Genomic DNA, 20,399 nt, shown 5'->3' on the forward strand with positions numbered 1-20,399 from the left:
TTCTTCACATGAAGTTGGCCACGGTGGTTTGTGGAAAAAGAACTGTTTTGGCTTCTCTCATTAAACCAATCAAATCATTGAGCAGATAATTGCTCATCAAAACATAAATTGCCATTTTAATACAATGACCAATTTTGAAAAAAAAGTGGATTAGTCACTAACCTTTTTTCTTTCAATGGGCAGATTGCAGTCCACTGCTGGGTCTTAGGATCATAGCACTCAACAGATTCAAACAATTTTCCATATGAGCCACCACCCATTGCATAAATCTTCTTCTTCATAGCTGCATAGCAGCCAATCTGTTAGAAACCAGATGGAAATGTGGAAAATTCAACCTTTCAACATCTACCCTGAATTTCAAAACAAAGCCAGCTATTTCTTTAGAGAAATCTGCGAACATGTCCTGGAATGTTAAATTAGTGAATCGGCTGAATTTCTCCACTTTTGATAAGGTGTGCATATCTAAATTAGCTGCAGGGGTCAGAAAGTGTTATTATACGTGCATTTTGTTTTTGCTTTCCTGCCTTCTTCCAGTTTTCGTCAATATCCCATATTCCAAAGGTATTGATTTCTACAGTTTATCAGTGTCAGAAGTACCCAGGCTCTTTGGCCAAATGTGTCAATAAATGTTGGCAAGTGATTCACTAGCACTGTCCTGGATTTGGTAGTGTTGGGTTATGCAGTACTTACCGAGTGTGTTTTATTTCCTTCATGTGCTGTAATCCTTGCTTTTACAAAGGAGAGAGTACGCTTTAGGTATCCTTCACTTCGTTTATACAGAAGATGAGTAGCGCCACAGGATGGTGGGTAAATAGAAGTGGTTGGTATGGGCTCAGTGTGGATGAGCAAAGCCCCCAATGAGAATCTTCAGTCTTGTGTTTCTCCTTTGTATTTTTGAATGTTGGGACTATGGAATCCTTGCTCGTCTCCAATTGCGGATAGATCATGTATCCGCTAGAGCAGTAACTTTAATTTGCCTGGAGGGGAGAGGAGTGAGTTCCTTTGTGTAGCAAGTCTTGGCATGATGTGGGTATTATGGGTTGCTGGCTAGTGTATGCAAGTATACACAGTGTTGGGCCATGTGAGCAGTATTCTGTCGTTTCCCTTTCATTGGGATGTTCTTCGTTGCCTAGGCAGCACAAGTGAATAGCACTGTGGCTTCACAGCGCCAGGGTCCCAGGTTTGATTCCCCGCTGGGTCACTGTCTGTGCGGAGTCTGCACGCTCTCCCAGTGTCTGCGTGGGTTTCCTCCGGGTGCTCCGGTTTCCGCCCACAGTCCAAAGATGTGCAGGTTAGGTGGATTGGCTATGCTAAATTGCCCTTAGTGTCCCAAACAAAAAAAAGGTTAGGAGGGGTTATTGGGTTACGGGGATAGGGTGGAAGTGAGGGCTTAAGTGGGTCAGTGCAGACTCAATGGGCCGAATGGCCTCCTTCTGCACTGTATGTTCTCTGTCTTGGGAGGCTGAGCTAGGTTTTGTGCATTCCGCTTTTTCCTTTTTTTGTCTTGTGGAGGAGGGCATGCACCATAGGGCCAGGTGTCCATGGCTGTATCCTGGTATCTGGTCATCCTGTTGCTGTCAGTGAGAGGGAGACACTGACATGATTTTGATCTGCACCACAAGTATGAAAATCTGCGGGTCCTCTGTACAAATATATGGAATAGTGATTGCTCTGTATTGTGCTGGTTTTGGAGATTTGTTGCGCCTGGTGGTTGTACGTAAAATATTCTCTTAGAACTAATTTCTTCACAAATCTTTTCTGTATTTATTTTTGTTATCTTGGGGTTCAGGAATTGTTGACCGTCTCCTGCACAGGTACAGGCAGATCTTTATCGGAGAAAAATACCTTATAATGTGCTATTTTTACCTCTGGTGCAATTAGAGTTGGGGGAGCTGTGTCCTGGTGCACTCCCAGACCTGGCGCAAAATTCTTATCCTACATCCTCTCGGCTGAGTATTCACTACATGCGCGTCAGTTTATCATGCTTTCATGACTTTATCCTCTTTTCCCTCATTCTCCAGTATATCCGTATATCGTTTCTCCTGGTGCAAACAAACGCACCGGGTTTAATGTTTGGGCGGAACCAACTGTATTGTCATTCTGTCTTTTTCTGTATTCATGTACGTTGAAGCATTTATACTGTACTGCACCAATCCTGATGATTTGTGGTGTTATTTGTAAAAATGGGAAAACCCTAATACAAATACGTGTTACAAAATGCTCAAGTCTACATTGTTCAACACAATAACTGGGTTTTAATGGGATGGACCATGCTAGTTACCATCCTTAACAAATATCAACAACTTAGGGCTGTTTTATTATAAGTACTGATGATGTATCATCAGCAGATAGAAATCAAACTGTTGACCCTGCAATGTGCTCTGGTTATGAATGATGCTTACTTTCACTCAACCACAAAGCTAACTAACTTTGAAATGCTGGTTGAAATTTATGGTTTATAGGGAGCCCATTGTCCTATTTTTATACATTCTATTAGCTACATTATTTGGCAATGCACCAGACAAAGTTCTACATTTTTGCAGAAGACTAACAGTACACAGCAGATTAAGAAATTGCTCCTAGGGTAGCATGGAGGCACAGTGGTTAGCACTGCTGCCTCACGGCGGCGAGATCCCAGGTTCGATCCTGGACCTGGGTCACTGTCTGTGTGGAATTTGCACATTCACTTTGTGTCTGCGTGGGTCTTGCCCCCACAACCCAAAGATGTGCAAGATAGGTGGTTTGGCCATTCTAAATTGCACCTTAATTGAAAAAAAATAATTGGATACTCTAAATTTATTTTTAAAAAGAAATTGCTTCTAGGGTGGCACAGTGGTTAGCACTACTGCCTCACGGCACCGAGGACCCAATTTCGAACCCGGCCCCGGGTCACTGTCCGTGTGGCGTTTGCACAGTCTCCCCGTGGGTCTCAACCCCACAACCCAAAGATGTGCCTGCTGTGTGAATTGGCCATGCTAAATTGCCCCTTAATTAGAAAAAAAAGAATTGGGTACTCTAAATTATTATTTTTTTTAAAAAAAGAAATTGCTTGTCCCATAACATCACTTAATTCAATGGAATAGATTAATTGATCCTGGGACTGAGCATTTTACAAGTACATACAAAATTTCAACCTCTGCTGCACTGTACCTGCACAAGTCAGGATATTGTAGCAAAGATCAGTCCACCGCCCCCATGTAGCAAAATTAATAATACTCACCTTTCGAACCATAGTCATATTAGGTTGCTTGGTCCATGTCTTAGTGTGAATATCATAGGCCTCCATTGATAATAGCTCCTTTTCACCATCTTCACCACCCAGAATATAAAGAACGCCATCGATTGCCACTATTCCAAAATTGTGTCTTGCCTGAAAATACATACATGTTTAAAACTGAATAATTAATTTCATCATTACCATTTAGGAGGAAGGTCAGAAAAAAAAAAAAAAAGATTTCCGGAACTGTAAAAGTAACAGAAATATGCTGAACTCTAAAAGATGACCACTTCGTTGCTGGACATTTTGCGACATTAAAAGTACTATTTAAATGCAATTTGTCCTTGAAGAAAAATCCAAATATTAAAATGATAGGTCATTTAGAAATTATTTTCAATGGTTTACACGGAGAGGTAATAAACATCCACAAAACCAACAGGCAACTTGAATATTATGTGCGATTGCATCACAACTAACCTCAAGTGAGTGACATCGGAGCAGCTATCGATAGGGATGTTTGAGTGGTAGGAGTGGACGGTAGTGGCCCGCCCGGTTTCTATGAATGGAAGTTTGGAGGACCACTTTTTCTTTCCATCTTTACATTCAGATGAATTTTTAAATCAAAATTTACCTAGTTGATTGTGATCTATAGATCACCTATTCATACAATCCCTTCAGAGATCACCCATACAATTACATTTGGGCATGGCTTCATGAGAGTAGCCACAGTTGCTGCAGGACAACTCAATCTTGCATTGGGGGTTTCAAACAGGCGTTAGGGGCATGCAGCTGCAAAGGGCCTCATGTCCCTCTCTGGCCTTTACCAATATGATGGATGGATACATAATGAGTTTGTGTTCCCTGCCCACCATATTGGAGGCTAAAAGACTTTCTAGGCCACTAAATTCTTTTTATTGCTGGTTTGATCAAATGCCAAAATCCAGACTGGAAAGATGTGCATTAACAAAGACCAACTTTTAAATTGTGCAAACCTGCTCCAAAGGTCTCCAGCGTCACAGATATGAGACTTCAGCCAATCCAATTCACCCCACATGATATCAAGAAATGGTTGAAAACACTGGATACTGCAAAGGCCAAGTGTCCCAACAACATTCCAGCAAAAGTACTGAAGACTTGATGTCCAGAACTTGTCACACACCTAACCAGTACAGCTACAACACTGGAATCTACCCAGTAATGCCCGGTACACAAAAACAGGATAAATGCTACCCAGCCAATTACTGTCCATTAATCTGCTCTCAATCATCAGTAAAATGATGCAAGGGGTCATCAACAGTGCTATAAAGTGGCACTTGCTTAGCAATAACCTGCTCACTGACATTCAGTTTGGGTTCCACCAGGGCTACTTGGCTCCTGACCTTATTACAGCCTTGGTTCAAACATGGCCAAAAATAGGAGCTGAATGCCAGAGGGGAGGCGAAAGTGGCTGCCTTTGACACTAAGGCCACATGTGACCAAGTGTGGCATCAAAGAGCCCTACAGATCAAAAAGAGTGTTGATTGTGGTTGGTGAAACTCAAGTCATCTCAACTTCAGGAAATCGGTGCTGGAGTTCCTCAGTGTAGTGTCCTAGGCCAAACTACTTCAGTTGCTTTATCAATGACCCTCCGTCCATCATAAGGTCAGAAGTGGGGATGTTTGCTGATGATTGCACATCGTTCAACACCATTCGTGACTCCTCAGAATCTGAAGCAGTGAATATCTAAAAGCAGTAAGACCTAGACAATATCCAAGCATTGGGCTGACAAATGGTAAGTAACATTCACAACGCACAAGTGCCAGGCAAATACCATTTCCAACAAGAGAGAATCGGCCCTTAACATTCATTGGCATTATGATTGGAATTTGGAAAATTAACGGAGGTTAACCTTGTTACTGAAGAAGATGAAAATAAACCAACAGTCAAGTAACAGGACTAAAAGGTGGCTAGTGGAATAATGAGATGCAATTTGCCCAGTAATAAAAGTAGCAGGGACATTGAGATGCAAACGACCATATCAGAAACATTGTTTACCGAGATCAGTGGGGTTATACAAATGACAACTCCTAAAGGCAAGGAATTTGAGATGGATAGACAGCCGAATCCATAGGGTGGGATAACAAAGAGACTGAATAGTATAACTGATAGCACCCTCATTGGGGAAGGAGGCTAGTTCTCCATCCAGTCAGTTAGGCCAGTTCTGAGCCACGGAGGCCTGTTCCATCTAACATTTAGAGCCATGGTAGATTGCAGAAATTCCCCTCATGCCTTCATTGAACCAGGAAGAGATGTTTCCCAGACATGGTTACCTAAGAGTTATTGAGTGGTAAATATTAGCTGGATTTGACCTAGAGTTACTAAAATTAGATATTGCTTGGGAAAAGGGGTGTCTGAGTGAGTTCAGGGAACGCGGGTATATTTTGAGAAGAGTTAACTTCAGATAAAATGGTGAGATTCATTATCAATATACAATTGAATTTTTAAGGGGCAATTTAGTGTGGCTAATCCGCCTCACTCTCCACATCTTTGGGTTGTAGGGGTGAGACTCATGCAGATATAGGGAAGTTATCAATATACTCAAGTGTCATAGTGTATATTACCTTTTTGACATTTTTTTTCCCCTTTATTTTAATAGATATTTCTTATTCATTATTTACATAAGGATCGGTGTGGTTCCTCATTGTTCCTCATATTATACCAAAAACACCAGAAATAAGTAGTGTTTCAAGTTATCCTTTGGGGTTTTGAGACACTCTTATAGGTCACATCAGCGGGGTTCTTAACAATTACCATCGCTGAATCCCCCACTATCAACACCCTGGGGGTAACCATTGACCAGAAACTGTACTGGACTAGCCTTTTAAATCCTGTGGCTACAATAGCAGGTCAGTGGTTAGGAATCCTGTGGTAAGTAACTCATCTCCCGACTCCCCAAAGCCTGTCCACAATCTACAAGGCACAAGTCAGGAGAATGATGGAATACCCCCCATTTGCCTGGATGAATGCAGTTCCAACAACATTCAAGAAGCTTGATACCATCCAGGATAAAGCAGTCTGCTTGATTGGCACCCCATCCACAAACATTCACTCCCTCCACCACCGACACACAGTAGCCGCAGTGTGTGCCATTTACAAGATGCACTGCAGGAACTCACCAAGGGTCCTTCAACAGCACCTTCCAAACCAACGACCACTACAACCTAGAAGGACAAAGTCAGCAGATGCATGGAACACCATCACCTGGAAGTTCCCCTCCAAGCCACTCACCACCCTGACTTGGAAATATTGTTCCTTCACTGTCGCTGAGCCAAAATCCTGGAACTCCCTTCCTAATGTTATTGTGGGTGTACCTACACCACATGGACTGCAGTAGTTCAAGAAGGCAGCTCACCACTTTCAAGGGCAATTAGGATGGACAATAGATGCTAGCCTAGCCAACAAAGCTTACACCTTTTGAATGAATAAAATACTGGGACACTCATTCACCTGACTACAACTAGCACAAGTACAGTATACAAAAAATGTCATAACCAGCCCAATGCAACAACTCACTTCTCCTTCCTCTACCTTTCTACTTTCTTTCAAAATTACTAGCAGGGGAGTGGGGGAGATGTTTTACCCCAAAACCTTAAGTCGTACACCCTATCTGAAAAATTTAATTTCTTTCTAATTGTAGAGGCCACTGTGCCTGTAGTAGCACCAATACCACTCACTCTTTGGTCTGAGATTGTATTATTTCAGAGATGGAGTCTGGAGGCGACAAAAAGCATAGCTGAGGGTTTCAGCAGTAGATTGGCCAAGGTTAGGCAAATATAGGAGCTGGAAGTTGGCAAGATTTACAATAATAATAATCACTTGTCACAAGTAGGCTTCAATGAAGTTATTGTGAAAAGCCCCGAGTCACCACATTCTGGCGCCTGTTCGAGGAGACTGGTACGGGAATGGAGAGGATAGGGGGTTTGAAGGATATGTTGAGCGATCCTGTTTAACCTGGAGTAGGGATGGAGTCTTGCAGAGGCTAGGAAGTTTGTGACTGTGACAGTGCCCATGTTTTGAGGCTTCCCTATATTTACTTATCCAGACTGGCTACCAATCAATCAGTCTGAGAACACCAATAAAGTACAGAGGTTGAACAGGTGGGTAATAGAACTGGTTGCCATGAGCTTACATGTGGCAGCGACTGTATATTCACAGATAATATCACAAAGGGTCAGCATTTACATGAGGAGGTGGGTGTTTGCGACTCAGCGTAGAACAGTTCCACTGATCTGTGCACAGGAGAACTATTACAGGAGGATGACATGGCTGACGACATCAAAGGTTGCCAAATTTGAAGCCTGCAGAGAGGTAAAAGAAATCAAGGAAATGTAACATACTATGGGGACACAGTATGTCTTCCTTACTTTGTTGGAAGTGTTTTGCTAATGTAGGATGGAGGAATTGAAATCTGCTGGCTAAAAACAGTAACTGTTATAGTCAGAATACCGAAACTCAGATGTCGGACCCTGCAGAATTGCCAATTTTACTTCAGGGTCTTTTAAAAAAGACAATTTTGCTAAACTGGCACAGCTCAAACACAATAAATTTTAATTACACAAACAAAATTATCAAGGAATCAGTATCAAATGCAATTCAGTGAATCAGGAGCCTGGACAACTTTGAACTTTGCAGACACTTACCTCATTCATTGGAGGAATGGGGCTCCAGCAGTTAGTATCGGAGTCATATTTCTCTCCTGAACTTAAAGTCACTTTGTCTGAACCCTGGCCACCCAGTACAAAGAGGAACCCTTCTGCAGTGAAAGAGAGAAAAATATATTTTTAAGTATTCTAACTCTATTCTTTGAAATAACATTGCCACCCTTCTGTGCTGATTCTCTGCCTGTCAGGATTGATTGATTTTGATTGATTGATTTGTCACATGTACCGAAGTACAGTGAAAAGTATTCTTCTGCGGCCAAGGGAACGGACACAGTACGTGCATAGTAGTCAAAAAGTATAATCGACAGAGTACATTGACAAATGGTACATCGACAAACAGTGATTGCAAGACATGTAAATTGTAAAGCTCAAACCATAGGCACTGACAGAACATTTCACAGTATTGCATCATCAACAAGCAGGATGAAAGAAAGAAAATTACATGGAGCTGTGGGGAAAATAAGTGTGGAAATCTTTATTCAAATGGTATTGTTTAGACTTGTGCAAAGGATTTTGCGGAGGTTATTATTGTTTTCATTTTCTTTGAAGTACCTTTTTATACATTTCATTATGCAAACAAGGCCCAAAGATACACCATCACAAATGGGAAAAATGACTGAAATTTGCCAAAGCCACCTCTTACAGAAAAAGTATCGACCTCTGTTGAGTAATGCAGTTCGATTGCTGGCAAGAATATAACAGTAATTTTGACAGCATGCATCAATGGCCCAGCCAACTTCCAGCTTTTGTAGTAGTTGCTTAGAGCTTCTAACAGTTTTATAAAGTGGTTTCAAGGAGTATTTTGTGGGTGTTCAAATCAACTAATCCAAACCTCACACACTTGTAACATGTGTTAGGGAACTATCTCTGAAAGTGGCCTGAAGATGGAGTGCTTTCTTTTGGCTCATGGTAAGGAAATACACCACCATTAAGTTATTGTAGTAATTTCAAACAAAGAGGATACAAATAAATAGTTGCCTGTTGAACTCAAATGATGCATGTTACACCCAATACCACAGGGAGTTCAACAGCCAGCCCATCATTAGCAACCACGATTCAACCTGCGTTACAGTTTTTAAAAAGATTCTTCATGACCTGCTTCTTTAGTTGCTTTAATGTAAAACCCTGAAAAAGCTCAATGGATTTCAGGCATGCAATGTATTTTTATTGATACAGAAATTATGTACAAAATAATTATGGTATCAGGTAAGCCAGAGTGGGTCTTTCCAAATAAATCGTTAATTGGCAAATGGTTTAAGCTCTATCAGATGCAATGCATCGCCTCTGGTAAGCTATAAACCAGCTATATTCTTACCTGCTGACAATATTCCATGGTTAATGCGTGGAATACTCATTGGGGCCAATTCTATCCAAAGTTGTCGGTTACGGTCATATAATGGGCACATACACCGCATCACAGCTGTAGGTTTCCGCATACTAAAGGATAATGAAGAACTGATAAATACATGTAGATATTTTTACCTTCGGAAAAGTGCTTATTTATTTTACACAAAGGCTAGTCAGGAATGGCATGCTTACCAGAAACAATGGTGGAAGTAGAATACAAAACTATTAATGGAGAAGTGGATGAATTTTGAAAAATAAACATTTAAATGACTCATCGGGCAGAAAACCAGGATGAAGTGCAAAGCTCTTTCAGAGAACAGCAGCAGCAGAATGAATCAAATGACCTGTCCATTGCTGTGAACTTCTATATTTCTTCAAATGTTTAGCATATGATCTCCTGTCAACCATTTCAAACAACTCAAAACAATTATTAGCCATGCATCATTGAATAAAAATATTGATTTATTTCCCATTCCCCCTTTTGACTCTGCTTGAAGTAATGCACAATTCCATGTCTGATATGGTGGGTAGGACATTTTCTCCCTTGTACCTGCCTTGCTGCATGTTGGAACAGTTTTAATTGAGCCAATTTTCTCTCAACACTCACCACATTGTATTTAGCAGCCACAAGCCCGTGTCCAACCATCTGTGGTACACGGTAATGCTCTGTGCCACGCCTACTAAAGCTTACCGCAATTGATCATTTATAACAATTACATCTAAACAAATTAAACTCTTTGCTTATTACAAGGCTTGGGTGGTGATGGGAGTGGGGTGAAGAAACAGTTTTGAGAATTGCACATCTCATCTTTGTCACAATATGGACAGCTAATTTGAACCCCACTCACCTCCTTTCTTCTCCACCCACTGTCACGATACATTCGGAATACCCTCTTGGTTTGAAGGTAGCCAGCTGAGCCTCTCCTTCTCTCTGGCTGAGGGGAATGTTGGTACACTCTTTGACAATTTCACGCACCACAGGTTCATTCAGCATTTGCTCCCTCAGATAACTGGGGTCCAGGCCATTTACCCAAACCACAGACATCACGTCTTTCATATGAACCTAAAATAATTAAAGTTTCCCATCATTAAATATTTGACATGTCACCTTTCTGCAACTGTCCAATTTCTAATAGCGAACCCCACATTTTCAGTTTAAAAAAATGTCAAAAGACAGATAATCAATTAGTCATGAAACTTATCAGAAACATTGAAGTTAACATTTCTAAATAAATGTGCAGAGCAAATTTTGACTTGGGAACAACCACCAAATTGAATGTTATAACATAGGAGAGAGAAATAATTTTTCAGAAGCCTGGGAAAAAAGGAAAAGAACTGAGTGAAGATAGTTCAATTTCTGCAGGGAGCCGGGTGTCTATCACACGCCTGGGTGCCGGGTGTCTATCACACGCCTGGGAGCCGGGTGTCTATCACACGCCTGGGAGCCGGGTGTCTATCACACGCCTGGGAGCCGGGTGTCTATCACACGCCTGGGAGCCGGGTGTCTATCACACGCCTGGGAGCCGGGTGTCTATCACACGCCTGGGAGCCGGGTGCCTATCACACGCCTGGGAGCCGGGTGCCTATCACACGTCTGGGAGCCGGGTGCCTATCACACGTCTGGGAGCCGGGTGCCTATCACACGTCTGGGAGCCGGGTGCCTATCACACGTCTGGGAGCCGGGTGTCTATCACACGGCTGGGAGCCGGGTGTCTATCACACGTCTGGGAGCCGGGTGCCTATCACACGTCTGGGAGCCGGGTGCCTATCACACGTCTGGGAGCCGGGTGCCTATCACACGTCTGGGAGCCGGGTGTCTATCACACGGCTGGGAGCCGGGTGTCTATCACACGGCTGGGAGCCGGGTGTCTATCACACGGCTGGGAGCCGGGTGTCTATCACACGGCTGGGAGCCGGGTGTCTATCACACGCCTGGGAGCCGGGTGTCTATCACGCGCCTGGGCGCCGGGTGTCTATCACGCGCCTGGGAGGCGGGTGTCTATCACGCGCCTGGGAGGCGGGTGTCGATCACGCGCCTGGGAGTCGGGTGTCTATCACGCGCCTGGGAGCCGGGTGTCTATCACGCGCCTGGGAGCCGGGTGCCTATCACACATCTGGGAGCCGGGTGCCTATCACACATCTGGGAGCCGGGTGCCTATCACACATCTGGGAGCCGGGTGCCTATCACACATCTGGGAGCCGGGTGCCTATCACACATCTGGGAGCCGGGTGCCTATCACACATCTGGGAGCCGGGTGCCTATCACACATCTGGGAGCCTATCACACATCTGGGAGCTGGGTGCCTATCACACATCTGGGAGCCTATCACACATCTGGGAGCCGGGTGCCTATCACAGATCTGGGAGCCGGGTGCCTATCACACATCTGGGAGCCGGGTGCCTATCACACATCTGGGAGCCGGGTGCCTATCACACATCTGGGAGCCGGGTGCCTATCACACATCTGGGAGCCGGGTGCCTATCACACATCTGGGAGCCGGGTGCCTATCACACATCTGGGAGCCGGGTGCCTATCACACATCTGGGAGCCGGGTGCCTATCACACATCTGGGAGCCTATCACACATCTGGGAGCCGGGTGCCTATCACACATCTGGGAGCCGGGTGCCTATCACACGCCTGGGCGCCGAGTGTCTATCACACGCCTGGGAGGCGGGTGTCTATCACACGCCTGGGAGGCGGGTGTCTATCACGCGCCTGGGAGCCGGGTGTTTATCACGCGCCTGGGAGCCGGGTGTCTATCACGCGCCTGGGAGCCGGGTGTCTATCACACATCTGGGAGCCGGGTGTCTATCACGCGCCTGGGAGCCGGGTGTCTATCACACATCTGGCAGCCGGGTGTCTATCACACATCTGGGAGCCGGGTGCCTATCACACATCTGGGAGCCGGGTGCCTATCACACATCTGGGAGCCGGGTGCCTATCACACATCTGGGAGCCGGGTGCCTATCACACATCTGGGAGCCGGGTGCCTATCACACATCTGGGAGCCGGGTGCCTATCACACATCTGGGAGCCGGGTGCCTATCACACATCTGGGAGCCGGGTGCCTATCACACATCTGGGAGCCGGGTGCCTATCACACATCTGGGAGCCTATCACACATCTGGGAGCTGGGTGCCTATCACACATCTGGGAGCCTATCACACATCTGGGAGCCGGGTGCCTATCACAGATCTGGGAGCCGGGTGCCTATCACACATCTGGGAGCCGGGTGCCTATCACACATCTGGGAGCCGGGTGCCTATCACACATCTGGGAGCCGGGTGCCTATCACACATCTGGGAGCCGGGTGCCTATCACACATCTGGGAGCCGGGTGCCTATCACACATCTGGGAGCCTATCACACATCTGGGAGCCGGGTGCCTATCACACATCTGGGAGCCGGGTGCCTATCACACGCCTGGGCGCCGGGTGTCTATCACACGCCTGGGAGGCGGGTGTCTATCACACGCCTGGGAGGCGGGTGTCTATCACGCGCCTGGGAGGCGGGTGTCTATCACGCGCCTGGGAGCCGGGTGTCTATCACGCGCCTGGGAGCCGGGTGTCTATCACACATCTGGGAGCCGGGTGTCTATCACGCGCCTGGGAGCCGGGTGTCTATCACACATCTGGCAGCCGGGTGTCTATCACACATCTGGGAGCCGGGTGCCTATCACACATCTGGGAGCCGGGTGCCTATCACACATCTGGGAACCGGGTGCCTATCACACATCTGGGAGCCGGGTGCCTATCACACATCTGGGCGCCGGGTGCCTATCACACATCTGGGCGCCGGGTGCCTATCACATATCTGGGAGCCGGGTGCCTATCACACATCTGGGAGCCTATCACACATCTGGGAGCTGGGTGCCTATCACGCATCTTGTTTAAATATCTCCAACTCAAACTGCCAATGCAATCAACACCCACTGCTGGATTTCTATCTGACCAATATTCAGTGCACTCTTCCTACGGGGTCACGTTACAGGAGGATTTAGGTGCAGATTAGCAGGGACCAGCCTCAGGGACACCATCAGGACAGTAGTTTGCAGCATTATCTGGAGACTGGTGGAAGGGATCTTAGCCTCGAGTGACTGGTCTGTAATTTCAGGTTCTATTAATTGACTCGGGATGCACATTGCAACCAAACTAAATTTGCTGCATTAGGAATCTAGCATATTAGACCGAAAGATGGATCCAGTTTGAACTGGAGACTATTAAACAAAGCAGCCTGAGCAGTACCCTGGAGCTGCCTGCCACAGGAGTATGACTTGGTTTCAATGTTTCTTTGCAGGATGGTTCATCTCAGAGCACCTCAATTCCAAAGTGACTCCGACCTATCCTGGTTCGAAGGCACACTGTTTATCATCGGCCACCTAACATACGCAGGTTTGAACCTTTCTAGTAGCCCTACAAGTGCGAGGATCTTTTCCCCCCCCTTATTTGTTCATGGGATGTGGGTGTCGCTGACTGGACCAGCATTTATTGCCCATCCCAGAGGGCGTTTCAGAGTCAACCGCCACATTGACAATATATCGACAAAAGGAGCACTCTGGGTTATATTTTTAATACTTTTCGCTCAATTTTGAAAATCAGCCAGAGGTGGTTACTTCCGCAAACTAAGAAGTGCCCATCAGTCTAGGGTGAAATAGAAATTCAGGGAAAAAAACCCAGAATGGAATACATGACTTTCTTAACACTCGAGGAGTGCAGTTATCAGAAAACAATAAAAATACCCTCTCAGCTGTATAGCTCACCGATACTGTGCCGGTTATAACATAGGAGAGAGAAATAATTTTTCAGAAGCCTGGGAAAAAAGGAAAAGAACTGAGTGAAGATAGTTCAATTTCTGCAGGGAGCTGGGTGTCTATCACACGTCTGGGAGCCGGGTGTCTATCACACGTCTGGGAGCCGGGTGTCTATCACAAGACTGGGAGCCGGGTTTGCTCTGCACATTTATTTAGAAATGTTAACTTCAATGTTTCTGATAAGTTTCATGACTAATTGATTATCTGTCTTTTGACATTTTCGAAAGAAAGGCCACTTGAGCACGGTAACAGGCAGCAATGGAAAGTGATATCCTAGCATGAGTCGCCACCTTCAGTACATGATAGGTAACAGCAGAAAACCAGGGAGCCACAAAAATAACTACAGCATAAGCCAGGCAATATCTGTCAGATGGTCTCAGCAAAGATATCTTGAGAGATTAGAAGAAAATTTTTAACCCAAGGATCAACATGCAAATGTGAAATTCATTGCTCATAGTTACAATATGCAATGTGCCAGTGTCACTGAATCCCTTTTAGAATCTAGGTTGGATGAAAAGTGATCCCCATTGTACAACATTGAAGTTTCACACTAGTGATTGACTTTTGAATTGAATCCTACATGAATACATATATTGGGCATTACAAATCGGAATTAAGGAAATTGCAGATCACAAACGTTTTTACATTTTGAACATATATGTCCTCTTTCAATATTCAGAATTGGAGTTTCAAACATGTATTTTTGATATCTAGTAATATCATAACGCGGGTTAGAAAACTTTCTTATTGCTATTATTTGCAGTGCTCCTGGTTATTTGAAGTAATCTTGGTTTTATTATGTGGATGTTGTTAATTGAACTGTCAGTATAAGTGTCACGAGATATCAAAAGCTTGTCTGGTGGTAACTAAACAAAAACAATCAACGTCTATTGAGTAATAGATGATGGTACTCCTTCACTATATCACATTTCTGAAATATATTCCTCATCCTGTGCATTTGTGTGTGTAGAAGTTGAAAATTCTCAGAAGCAAAAAATATCTTACAGGATTGGGATGGTATATTCACACCGTTGGAAAGACGGACTAGAAAGATTCATCGCCTATGCATCCAGGACGCTCTCAACGCACGGCGATTGTACTCCCAAATTGAGAAAGAGGGCTTGTCGGTTGTGTTTGGTTTAAAAAAATTTCACCAGTACATCTATGGCAAGCGCTGTGATCGTGACCGACCACAAGCCCTTTTTGGGACTTTGATGAAGACCAAATTAGGGTTTGTGGATAAAGCAATACCTCCTATTGTCTCCGCCCAGATACAGTGGTGGGCCCTGTTACTTACAGCTTATGAATATCTCTTAAAACACTCCCCTGGAATGTGAATAGCTAATGTTGATGCCTCCCACTGCCCACAAGCCCGGTTCCCTTGCCGGCATTGGAAGAGATCACGATGACCTCGAATTCCTGAGAGGCATGACCAGTGTCTGCAAAGCAAATCAAGACCTGGACACAAAAGGATCCAACACTGTCAAAATTCTTGAGTCCAAGGAAAACCCTCCGATGAGATGAAACCTTACTTGACCAAGAAAGATTAACTTAAGAGCTGAGGGCGGTATCATTCTTTGGGGGCCCCAATCTTACTGGAGCTAACAGACTGGCCACCCTGGTGTCTCTATAATGAAAATGCTCTCCAAGGCCCGGTCTTGGCGCCCATCATGGGCTTGGTGAAGGTGTATGGTTCATGCCTGGAAAACCAGAAATTCCTTCTTATGGTCTCGCTACACCACTGGGAGTGGCCAGCCAGGCCGTGGCTATAGGTGCACATAGACTTTGCCAGGCCCTTTCTGGGTTCTATATTCCTGTTCGATACACACTCCAAATGATTGGAGATACACCACAAGGGCTCCATGACCTCCCACATTACGATAAAGAAACTGTGACAGAGTTTTTGCATGCATGGCATACCAGAGATCTTGGTTTCCAACAATGGCACGGCCTTCACCAGTGGAGAGTTCCAGGCCTCCATTAAATCAAACGGCAGCAGACATATTAGAACAGCACCATATCACCCGTTGTCCAATGGACTGGCAGAATGAGCAGTGCAGACCTTCAAAATCGGCATGAAAACACAACCGACAGCACCATCGTAACCAAAGTGGTGCGGTTTTATTCAATTATATAATCACTATCCACACTGCGACAGGAATCGTCCTGGATTCCTGTTAATGGGGCTGCAGCTTTGCATGAGATTAAGCCTACATTCCCAAACGTGACCGGGAGGGTGGAATCCCAACAAGAGAATCATAAAAGAAATGATGATTCTGTGAGGTCCAGAATATTTAAGACAGACGACCTAGTCTATGTGAAGAACTTTGAAGATGGCTCCAGTTAGGTCCTTGGAGTCATACTGGTTAAAACTGGGCCCGTATCCTATAAAGTGAAGGTCCAGGATAACGTCTTGAGGAAACACCTAGCCCACCTTAGAAATTGGGATCCGTCTCTGTACAAGCCTCACCACTGGCCACAAGAGGTGACCGTCATCAGTGCAGAGCTACCGCCTGTAGAGAATCCTGCAACCATCTCCCTGATGACAAGGACTCCGTTTCCGAGATGGAAGCAAAGGAATCAAGTGTTCTGTTTGTAACAGACACCGAGGAGGAATCATCATCTGTAACTTTTAGACGCTTCCCCCGGAAGCGAAGATTATTATCCGGTTCACACCTCCAGATCCCATTCCACCCTCATCAGACCAAAGGCCAATTGCAAAGAGGCGCAAAAGACCTCTTCACCGCGAAGTACGGAGGGGAAAATGGACTTAAGGAGGGAGGGATGTTATGATGGCCAAGAAGGACGCGAAGGATCGTCAATAGATCTCCCCATGGGCTTTGTGGAATACGAATTCCCCTATTGAGCAGGCACAGGCTCGCCAATAGGAGATACATGGCAGGAGTTGATGCCCACAATCATGACCTGGACCAGTTGCTCCGTAGATCCCCAGGTTGGGACGCATGGGTTGTGCATTGCGGCTCTTCTTGTGACATTCAATAAAGGAAGTTACTGTTTGGAGACTGTCCTCGGCAAAGTTATTGGACAGAGTATAAGCCCAATCTACTCAATTTCTCCCCAAAAGCAGGATTAAACCTAGTGAACTGTTGCATCCCAAGGCAAGTATGAAGGCCAAAACTGTACATAGTACTGCACTCCAGATATGGTCTTGCCAAAGCAACTGCAGCAAGACCTCATAGCTCTTGTACTCTGAACCCTTAATAAGGACAAACATACCACTTGCCTTCTTATGCTGTGTGTGCGTGTAACTTTGTCTTTCATATACAAGGACAAACCCAAATCCCTCTGAGCACCAACATTTACAGTCATTCACCTTTAAAATAATTCTATTTTTTTATTCTCCCTACCAAAAATGGATAAGTCTTACATTTTTCCCATGTTATACTAAAACCGTCAACTCTTGCCCACTCGATATGGGGAGGGAAGGTGGCAAGAGTGAGAAAGGTGCTGCTACAGAGGGGAAGGCAGGCAGGGGGTTTGGGTCTCCCAAACTTGTTGTACTACTACTGGGCGGCGAATGTGGAGAAAGTGCGGAGCTGGGTCAGAGGGGTGGATTCTCAGTGGGTCAGAATGAAGGAGAGTTTGTGCAGGGGGTCGGGGCTGAAGGCACTTGCAACAGCGCCACTCCCGAAAGCTCCGGGGAAATATTCAGGGAGTCCGGTAATAATAGCTTCATTGAAAATCTGGAGGCAGTTTCGCCAACACTTCGGGTTGGGTTTAGGGTCAAGGGAAATGCTGATTCGGGGGAACCACAGATTTGAGCCAGGGAGGTGGGATGGAGGTTTTCGGAAATGGGAAGAGAAGGGGGTTAAGACGCTAAAAGATTTGTTTCCTCGGGATCGGTTTGCAGGATTGAGGGAGCTGGAAACGAAGTATGGGCTGGAGCAGGGAGAAGTGTTTAGGTACATGCAGGTTCGGGATTTTGCCAGGAAAGAGATACAGAGCTTCCCAGAGGAACCGGCCTCCACATTGCTGGAGGAGGTGTTGACGACAAGGGGACTGGAGAAGGGGGCAGTGTCAGCGGTGTACGGAGCTATTCTGGAAGAGGATAAGGCACCACTGGAAGGGATCAAAGCAAAGTGGAAGGAAGAGCTGGGAGAGGTTATAGAGGAGGGGGTCTGGTGTGAGGTGCTCCGGAGAGTGAATGCCTCCACCTCATGTGCGAGGTTGGGGCTGATACAGCTGAAGGTGGTATATAGAGCGCACCTCACGAGGGCGAGGATGAGCCGATTTTTTGAAGGAGTAGAGGATGTGTGAGCGTTGCGGGGGGGGGGGGGGGGGGGGGGGGGGGGGCACGAATCACGTTCATATGTTTTGGTCCTGTCCAAAGCTAGGAGAGTACTGGAAGGAGGTGTTTAGGGTAATTTCCAAGGTGGTGCGTGTGAAACTGGACCCGGGTCCCCAGGAAGCCATATTCGGGGTGTCGGACCAGCCAGGGTTGGAAACGGGAGCGGAGGCAGATATCATAGCCTTCGCCTCATTGATCGCCCGAAGGCAGATCCTGCTGGGATGGAGAGCAGCCTCTCCACCCAGTGCCCTGGCATGGCGGGGGGACCTGTTGGAATACTTGACCCTTGAGAAGGTTAAGTTCGAACTGAGGGGAAGCTCGGAGGGGTTCTACAAGTCATGGGCACTATTTATTATGCACTTTCAAGAACTGGATAACATCGAACATTAGTTGGGGGGGTGGGTGGGGGGGAGAGGGGGGCTGTGTAGATTAAGGGTGACTATGGGTAATCCCTGATAACTTTGTGTCATTTGTTTATGTAAACATGTGCGCTGAGGTTTGGGGGTTGGTGGGCGGATGGGATCGTTGTTATTATGGGGATTGACATATCTTGTTGATTATTGATGGGTGTAAATGTGGGAGAAAATGTGAAAAAGGAAGAGAATTTAATTTAAAAAAAACTCTTGCCCACTCGCTTAACCATTCTATATCCCAGAACAGACACTTTTGTCCTCCTTACAGCTTACATTCCCACCCAGATTTGTGTCATCAAAAATGCTTGGCCACATTGCACTCGGTCCTTTCATTTTAGCCATTAATGCAGACTGTAAATAGCGGAGGTCCCAAAACCAATTCTTGCAGCACCCCATGAGTAACATGCTGCCCGTTTTTCCTATTCTTGTTTTCTGCCCTTTAACCAACCCTCTATATCCCTTCTAATTATTACCCCCAAACCCCATGAGCTCTTATTTTGTGCAAAATTTCAAATAGCATCTTATCTAATGCGGTTTAAAATCTAAATATATTACATCCACTAGTTCTCCTTTATCCACCTGCAAGTTAAATCCTCAAAAGACTCAAGTAGATTTTTAAAAACATGCTTGCCTTTTCATAAAGCCAAGTTGACCCTGCCCGAAATCATATTATGATTTACTTAGTGTCCGGTTATCATTTCAGCAACATTTTCTGGCCTCCATTGTGTATTTTCTCTCTCTTTTCTTGAATAGCAATGTTATGTTTATTTTTACTCGGATGGTGTGTATGCTGGAGGGCAATTTTCAGGGATGGCGTTCCCATGAAACTGCTTCCCTCATCCTTCGAGGTGGTCATATGTCCGGAAGGTGCAGTCAAAGGAGCCTTGGTGAGTTGCTATAATGCATCTTGTAGGCAAATGGTGCACACTGCTGCCACTATGCATTGGTGGTAGAGGGAGTGTTCGTTGAAGGTGCTGGATGGGGTGCCAATCAATCCTTGTAATGGATGGAAGGTCATTGATGAAGCAGTTGAAGATAGTCGGGCTAAGGAAACTACCCGGAGGAACATTTGCAAAATTTCCTGGGACTGAGATGAATTCCATTTGGTTTAAGGAAGCCTGGTCTCCTTAATGCCACACTTAATCAAATGCTGCTTTGATGTCAAGGCAGTCACTCTCACCTTACCGCTGGAGTTTAGCTCTTTTGTCCATGTTTGGATCAGGCTGTAATGAGGTCAGGTAGTGTGCGGCTCTGGCAGAACACAAACAGTGTCAGCGAGCAGGCTATTTCTGAGCAAATGCCACTTGATAGCTCGGTCAACAACCGCTTCAATCACTTTAATGATGATTGAGAGTAGACCGCTGGGGCGGATTTGCCCTGCTTGTGTACACGGGAAATAACCCGGGCAATTTTTAACATTGCTAGTGCGTTAGCTGTACTAGAACAGCTTGGTTAGGGTCTTGCCCAGTTCTGGAGCACACGCCTTCAGTAACAATGATGGAATATTGTCAGGACACTTGCCTTTGCACTATCTACTGATGTGCTGGGCTCCCACATTGTGCGAATGGTGATATTTGTGGAGCCTCCTCCTCCAGTTAGATG

General features: G+C 45.5%; 1 protein-coding gene across 2 annotated transcripts in view; it reads right to left on the bottom strand.

Annotated features, from left to right (window-relative positions):
- Positions 1 to 20,399, bottom strand: part of gan (gigaxonin) — a 121,933-nt gene that overhangs the window by 66,240 nt on the left and 35,294 nt on the right. Inside the window, exons 4-8 of one of the 2 annotated variants that reach the window (XM_072517930.1) lie at positions 10,113 to 10,327; positions 9,233 to 9,354; positions 7,897 to 8,006; positions 3,221 to 3,370; positions 163 to 299 (exon numbers count right to left, since the gene is read on the bottom strand). In XM_072517930.1, coding sequence (XP_072374031.1) covers positions 163 to 299; positions 3,221 to 3,370; positions 7,897 to 8,006; positions 9,233 to 9,354; positions 10,113 to 10,327 — 734 coding nt within the window. Of the gene's footprint in view, positions 1 to 162; positions 300 to 3,220; positions 3,371 to 7,896; positions 8,010 to 9,232; positions 9,355 to 10,112; positions 10,328 to 20,399 lie in introns of both variants that reach the window. The other variant, XM_072517929.1, reaches the window with a different exon arrangement.

This window comes from Scyliorhinus torazame, chromosome 10 (assembly GCF_047496885.1).
Source record: "Scyliorhinus torazame isolate Kashiwa2021f chromosome 10, sScyTor2.1, whole genome shotgun sequence".
NCBI lineage: Eukaryota > Metazoa > Chordata > Chondrichthyes > Carcharhiniformes > Scyliorhinidae > Scyliorhinus > Scyliorhinus torazame.